Source organism: Pelmatolapia mariae, linkage group LG10_11 (assembly GCF_036321145.2).
Source record: "Pelmatolapia mariae isolate MD_Pm_ZW linkage group LG10_11, Pm_UMD_F_2, whole genome shotgun sequence".
NCBI classification, from domain to species: domain Eukaryota; kingdom Metazoa; phylum Chordata; class Actinopteri; order Cichliformes; family Cichlidae; genus Pelmatolapia; species Pelmatolapia mariae.
Window position 1 is genome coordinate 64,177,272 of NC_086236.1, and position 8,062 is coordinate 64,185,333.

At 44.6% G+C, this 8,062-nt stretch overlaps 1 protein-coding gene across 1 annotated transcript in view; it reads right to left on the reverse strand.

Moving 5' to 3' along the window:
* LOC134636746 (mannosyl-oligosaccharide 1,2-alpha-mannosidase IA) overlaps positions 1-7,038 on the reverse strand; it is a 183,868-nt gene extending 176,830 nt beyond the window's left edge. The window contains exon 1 of the mRNA XM_063486872.1: positions 5,318-7,038. Within this exon, the coding sequence (XP_063342942.1) occupies positions 5,318-5,863 (546 nt within the window). The 5' untranslated portion in view covers positions 5,864-7,038. The remainder of the gene's footprint in view (positions 1-5,317) is intronic.
* Between the last annotated feature and the right edge of the window lie 1,024 nt (positions 7,039-8,062).

Below are 8,062 nucleotides of genomic sequence, written 5' to 3' on the forward strand. Positions count from 1 at the left end.
TTTCTCCCTTAGACATCAAGCATCATATTTAAAAAGGTATGCTTGATTACTAGTACTCATCATTTTATTTGTGTACAATGCACGGGGATGACAAATTTTACATTGATGCAAAACAAAGGCAAAGAAAAGTATTAATGTTTGTAAATTATTAAAATACCAAAAACCCGCTTTAAATGTTTAGTGGAAAGTGGCCGTGTATTCACAACTACAACAGACATCGTGCAAATATCTGCGTTTGCTTGGTCATTAAGTAATAGGTGCTGTTCTGTGATACTTTGAGTTTTCATCTAATCAGGCTCAGTATGCAGTTTAAAGAATCAGCAGCTTAGATATTTAATGTTCCTCTATAAACACTCTGCAAATGTCATCTCACTACTATAACTCTGAGTGTATTGTTTTTCGCTGAAGCTTTTACAATGCAAGGTTACGTCACGTGATCTCAATTTAGTTTAACACCGCCAACATATTCTCAGTTTACTTCCCAGTCATTGGTGACTTTGCAACAATCTTCTATGAAACAACAGCAGGAGACTTTCAGTATATCCAGCAGTGAGCTGAAAAGTGACAAACCTATAAGAATAATGAGTCACAACCACATTCACTTCTTTTAAGTGAGCAAAAATGCCTTGATAGACAAGTGGGTAGAACACAAACCCAGATGCAGTTTCAGGTTCCCTAGATTGATTCACAACCAGAAATGTTGTGTCTTTCTCCAGTATGATGTCTAATTTTTTTTTTTTATTAAAAAATGCACACAAATGTTCCAATGTAGCCAGCAAAGATCTGTCCAACACTTCCTGAATTCATTGTTTAACCAGTGCTGGTTATTTAAAAGGGAAAAAAAAGTGACCAGGTAACCAGCACCACAAATCCCATCCCAACAGATTCTGGATATTCATATACAGATTCTATTTATGGAGATTAGGTCAATAATGGATCGCTTTGCTTGCCAGGCTTTGGTGTTGTCTCACTGCATTAACTGGTGACATTGCCCAGGTAGTGCTAAGTAGCCCAGAATAAAACCCACTAAAAAATTCAAATTTAGCACAAAATCAAGTTTCAGTCATAGATGAAAGGGTCGATTACTTCTTGTGTGGCAGAGGAGGCCGGAATCGGTGCTCAGCAACACTGACAGGTTTATAATATCTGCCTCAGCCGCCACTGACTTGCACAATATATCAATATCCAGAGGGCCGAGCGGCTCTCTCCCCACATAAACAGACCAAAGACAACGATGGGCTCACATTCCAAACTCCAGGCGCTGACATTTGCACAGCATCCGCAGAGGAGAAGAAAAGCACAAATGTTCCAGCTCTGTGGGAACACTAGCAGAGTGTAAGCCTTTTCTTAAGACTTTGTTCGTCTTCCGTTTCTTTCTTCTCTCTCAGCAGGCAGCCATTTTCCTGGCTCAGACTGGAGGTTGTTTGGCACACCTGATTCAGAGCAGAAGACAGCAGGGGAATGAGGGGCGGAGGGAGGTCACAGCGCTCGGAGCCAGCCAGGAGGCGCCAGCTTAACGGCAGCGTTTTATTCAGACAGTCACCCAGCTCACTGGTCATTACGGCTATAAGGGGATTTCAGGTCCAGCTACAAGCTCACCTATTTGTGAGGCTTTGTGTTGGTTTTGTGTGAGTGTGCTCATGTTTGTGTCATGCAGCGGTTCAGATTTTGGTTTCCCCCCCCCACAATTATACTCTTAAAGAAGACTGAAACGAACACTTTACTTTAAAGTATCACTGTGTTGTCTGAAGGACAAATAAAACCATTACTGTATCTAAAAATATGGCACACAGTGGCACTTTTTTTTACCAAAACGTATTCCAGGGGATTTCAGTCTTGCAGCTGATGCCGTTTCAGTTCACTTTTACATGACATCATTCGGTTTCTCTTTTTTGAAACGTAAAAACAAACAAAACAAAAAAAAAAAACCAAACTACTAGTACCTTGGGAATTTTTAATGTCTTCTGGTAAATTCTGCTGGAAATAAAGCATTTTTCCCTGCAGCTGTTTACTCATCTGGAAGCTGAAGTAAGCAGATGAGGTCTGTGATGCTGCTGTTTGTTTGTTCACCTCGCTGACAGACTAACTGAAGGTGGTTTACATAACTAAACCGTCTTATCGCCGCTCTGTACTTTTTGCTGTCGTTAAACTCACTTTGTACTTTAAAAACTGTCTCACTTTTTTTTTTTTTTGTTCAAATACACAAAAAGGGGGCTTTCCACTTCTCTAGCATACTGCTCATTATTGTGAATTGCACGCAGGCACGCACACACAGCCAGCTGACCAATAAATAGACTTGTTTCACAACAGAACAGATGTACCTCATCTGATTGTTGTGATGCAGGTGGGCTCAGGCCTGGATGAATAAGCACAGTGACAACAAAACTGAAACTGTCAAACTTCTGATTTGTCCCCAAGCACTTGACAAACTAGTGTGCGCGTGCACACACACACACAGCAGCCCTGAAGAGTTTTATTGTTCCACTAGAGGAGGCTCTGCCACAAGAGGCTGCAGTGGCTCTGTCCTCTCACTGCAGTACTCAAAGCTGTCAACTCCATCTCCTCCGTTCACATACATCTTATGTTAGAGGCCACATCACATTCTGCTTTACACAAGCAAAGAGCTTCATTTTCCTGTACCAGCACATCTCTGCTAAACACTCAGGTGATAGAGAAGAGAGCACATCACAGGCTTCACAGACACCACCTCTTAATGCAAACTTTGCTTCTTCTTCTTTTCTTTTTTTCTTAAAAATGTATGTGATGTCATGGAGACAACCACACGATGCAGAGGCTTCAGCCTGGATGTGCCTCAGAGCTCCCATCACTCCCTGACATCTCCTTTGCTCTGCAGTTGTGTTTGTTTGGCTGTGCTCTGCAGCCAGTATTTTATTACTGCACTCCAAGTTCTAACCTTACTGAATGTAAAGGACATCAGCAACAAAATGTGCATGCAGAAAAGGAAACCCCTCCAGGCACGCATTTTTGTGGTGCGATCTCTGCTATCCGACTTCTTATGCCAGAGCCAATGAGGCAGGAGTATAAGCATGCAGGCGACTCATAACATCACAGAATTACAAATAGGAGGCTGTATGAAAATAACCCTTATCTTTATCCTGCTCAAGACTTTTGGTGGAGAGCGAACTTGGCCCAGAGTTTGTTTCCGGAACACTTATAGCACTTTGGCGACTTTGGCAATTCATCCCAAGGGCCTGATCTAGGGTTGGGCTGCCTTTAAACATTTGTAATGTGTGATCAGGCAGCCATTGTCCCTCGATTCACCCTCTCTTTGCCAGTGGACGCATACACACAGTGGAAGAAGGTGGGGAGTCTGCTTTCTAGTTGTTGGCATTTAAGAAAAACGATGCCCATTCACAGTTTGGGCATTGAAGCACTCAGTGGGCTGGACCAGAGCCTTTTTGTTAGCTTTGGGAGGGGGATACCCTCTCTCTGCATTCCATTACAGTGAAAAAAGGGAGTGCTTTTGCAGGGATGTAGACCACATTGTGAGTTTAGACGACTGGCAGCAAACAAAAAGCAAACATGTATTCTGAATGACAGATCCAGCTTCACAGAAACACACATTAGAAATATAAAAAAAGAGAGAGAGAGAGAGAGAAAGCATCAAAACATGTCAGTTTTATTGTTACAGTTGCTTTTTGATTTTGCATCTGTGAACCTGGACAAAACACAGGTTCACAATGTGTCAGCCTGTGTTGGCAGGGTGTATGTGAGCCTCCAGGAAAAAAAAAACTAAAAAACTAAACAAGAGCACACAAAACAAAAAAAGAAGCTGTTTGCAGCACTGCCAGCAGGCTTGAGATGATGGAAACTGCAGCAACAACAACAGCAAATGGCAAAAACATAAATTTGGCCAAGCACGCAGACCTGAAAGCATACAATACAAGTGAGCACGGCTGACGTCTACTCTTCAGCACTTTGATAAACGTCTCGGTTTATCGGAAACAAGATGAATATTCCACAACAATAAGTGGGCGTGGAGGGCGTGGTGGAAAATAACTTTTCCTCCGACGATTCCGACCCCGTGGCATGAATTTTGCAGAGCTCAGCTGAACGCACCAGGCAAGCAAAGTCACACTGACATTCACTTGAGAGAGCATCAAAAAGGAGGAGCTATGAGTCAGTGAGAGCTCAGTGCATGAGGGCAAATCACCCTCCGTTCTCTGACGCCTCAGTCATCATGGAGCACATCACCTCTGGGTATGAAAGGCATGTGAGCAGCGTGCGAGGGTGACACCAAGCTGGAAGCCAGAGTGACAACAGGACTTATGAGTGTCACATACCGAGGCTGAAACCCATCTGTAACACTCTGGCCAGCAATTACTCCCAACACACCCCACCTTCCCACTCCTACTACTCTTTCTCCTCATCACCAGCCTCACTCGCCTTGAGTGGGTACAGATGTGTGAATCCTCAGACGCTCCCACTCTGGAGCCCTTATTGGACCCATAGGGCTCAACAAAGGCTGGCACACAGCTTGGAGAGCTCCTGGCCAAAGAGAAGCTGCACGCACTCCTATCATTTGCAGGCGATTGTGTGAGGCAGATATAGAGGTGCCACAGCTAATTTAAGGACTGTCACATGGGCAAATGAAATAATTGTTTAATAAGAAATATATATATTTTTCAAAAAGAAGCTATGTTCCCCTGCTATTCTAGTTTTCTGCACAAACAGGAGAACATTAAGTCCATCATTAGTCCGGAAACCGCTTTCTGTCTTTATTAATAGAACTCCAGCAGGAATTAAACTACGACAGTCAAAGGCGTTGGGTAAATTTAGACAAATAATACGACTGAAAAGGGCTTTATTTTGGCTGTTGGACAGCAGCTCAGTAAACAACAGCCACACTGCTTCTATAGAGATTGCCTGTATTGTGAGCCAAATTCAGGCAAGTCAGATTAAACACTGTAAATATAATTACTTCTTTCAAGAGTGAACGCCTGGTTTTTCCACGTAAAAGCAGACTGCCATTTATCTGCTGTGTTAGTCTGTTGTGTTTTGACAGCATGAAAAAGCTCCCATTCAAAAGCAACATTAAAACCAGATAAAGCCACATAAACACAAAAGTATTGCTTGCAGCCTGTTCGGTCTATCTGATAGATTAGGCGTTATCTTGGATTATATCTGGCCTCGATTTCCCCCCTAAATGTATTGCTTTGTTTTTTTCCGTTAGGTTTACTTCTCATATTACAACACAGCCTATGTTGTACTTGTGCCTATCACGTGCCAGTCATCCACCTCTTGCAGGAACATTGAACTTGATGTTCCGGCAGCAAAGTCACAGTTTCTTCCTTACCTCTTTGACTTTCTCCCGGCGCTCGTTGGTCTGCGGGTCGGCCGGTCTGCCGTTGTCTCTTCCCAGCGGGGGTTTGAACAAGCACCTTCTGAACTGCTTGTAACTAAAAGTATCCGAGTTGGCACCGTGGTTAGAGGAGGTCACTTTCTCTGACGCGGACTCTGTCTTGGACCTGGAGAGGTTCAGATCCTCCTGCGCTTTGCCCCCGGCGAGCCGGACCTCGGTCGCCTCGTAAGAGACTGGGGGTTTGCGGCTCTGACTTTTCAGCTTGATGCCAGCCTCTCCTTTAGCCGAGGTCATGCCCTGGTCTTTGGGTCTTTTTAAGTGCTCCCTGACATCGTTCTCTGAGCCGGAGCCAACGGTGACTGGCTGGATCTCTGTCTTGGACAGAAAAATGCGTTTTAGTCGGACAGAGTCGGGCAAAAAGAAGAGGGCCCCAAAACACAGTGTTACCAAACCCGAGAGAAAGAGCAGAAACATGAATTTCTGGGACAGGCGCAGACCCATGCCCGATGCCGAGACACCGGGCAACTTTCGGAAAACCATTGAAAGTTTTCTTGAGACGTTGCCTTACAGCCGAGACAGTGTTTTGACAGTTTCCACTCCACTGAGCAGCTTCCCTGCTGCCCCGAGGCTTGCGTAAAAACTCAAAATGCGGGACTCCAAACACACCCCCCGTGACACTTGCAGAGTGGCATAAAGAGCTTGCCAGAGCCGTCTTTATCTCGCTATCGATTTGATCTGCATAAAGCGAAGGTTAGGCCTGCCCACATTCACAATTCAGCCTACCAATCATTTGGCAACACGAATCTGAAGATTTTCATCTATATAACGCAACCCGCCGGTATCAACACACTGCAGGATGCGGGGTCTAAAAAAATTAAAAGCATAAACAGCACAGGGCTTCCGGGATGATGAACAAATGGCACAGGCGTTCACTGAAACACTAAGCTATATTCAAGGGAAACAGGACAGCGCACGCCATGGGAACACATAGATGCACTTTTAAAGGAGATGATTGTGTGTCAGACCCCTGAACAAAGTTGCGACTCGATGCATTTTTCCACGCCGTGCAGATCATCAATAACACGCTGCCCTACGGTGCACAGCCTCGAGCGAACGGCACAGCATCGTTCCCTCGTCCCCGCTCACACCGACCCACGTTGCCGCATCACAAGCTCCTTAAAACACGTTTCAGAATCACGAGCCGATGTCGTTAGCGTCTGTGCTGGTGCAGCTGGTGCACGGGAACGCGTGTGTATTCCTGCCGCTCGTCTGTCAGATGCGCTCCTCCGTGCTCCCGTTTCCCCCTCTTCTTCTTCCCCCCTCTCACTGGCGTCAACACGCCGGGCGAAACAAATCGCCGGATGACATGAAAGAAGGCGGGTTTTGTCCCGTGCGAAGTTATCCTAGCCCCCCACGATCCAAAATCCGGAGAATAAACAAATCCACCGTCCAGTCCTCCGGTTCCCAACAAAGACAGACACCCCCGCCGCGTCGTCTCTCCGATACCCGGCCAACGTCCGCCCGCCGAGCCTGTGCCTAGCTCTCGCTCTCCCTCGCTTGTGGTGCGCACTTGTGTCGCCGTGCCGTGGACGTCCACGCTTGCGTAAAAAAAGCGAGAGGAGAGAGCTGGAAATGTAACATATAGTGCAGGCAGGAGGAGGAAGAGGAGGAGGGGGGAAACGGTCCGCTGCTCGACAATCCAGTGGGCTGGTCGGATTTCTTGATGGAAATTCACAACAGCTTATCAAAACACAGTTAAGCCGTTTGGACAAAGGGAGAGGGGTCTGTGTGGCCCTGTACGTTAGGAAAGCATCCACACACACACACACACACACACACGCCCACGAGGAAATCCTTGAAAAGCTGAAGAGGATGGATATATCTGCAGCAGATATCAACAGCAATTAAGAAGGACACACACACACCCACAAAACAAGAGAGAGTCAGTGATTACTCAGTGGGCTCTGTGCATGTTGGAAGATAAGATTTTTATTTTTTTGTTCAAATTTGTTTTCATTGTCCATGAATGAAATCTGAAACCCTCCACCTGATGAGTTATTTTTACTCAACACGTTCCTCAGAATTTATCCTTTATCCACAGGAGGATTTGTTATTGAGTATTAATTAGGATCTCAAGTTCATTTGTTTTGACTGCACTTACCCCGGATTTGAAAACATTTGTTTCAATTAATCACATATTTTTTCTATCCACAGTTTAAATAATAATAATAAAATCATGTTAGCTGGTTGCAAAAGATGATTTTAATGAATTTCTGGCGTCCAACTCTTTGATAGCAGGACGTGACACATCTTCTTGGAGGTTTTGAACCCTTCATTTGAGCCCAGTCCAAATGGATCCATTATCTACTGGATGGATAACAGTCAGCTATCCATTCGGATTTATTATTTTCTTCAGGATAAGTTATCTGTTCCCTATAAATAACTTTTTTTACGTCTATAACTAGCTCATATTTTTTGTGAAATCTTGCAAAACATGTCACAGCCGTGGTCACGGCCTTTTTTAGGCAGAATAAAAGAGCATTGGTGTAGTAACTAGTTTAAACAATTGTGCAGCAGTGCAGCGTCAGCAGGACAGGTCATCAAAACAGCTGTATGTATTCTCAAAACACCTATACGGATTTTCACGATTGCCTTCTTTTAGTTGGTTAATTTTGCTCTCCAACTTGAAATCTATACCATTTGATGATTGATGACTATCATATATTGTCAGATATTCAT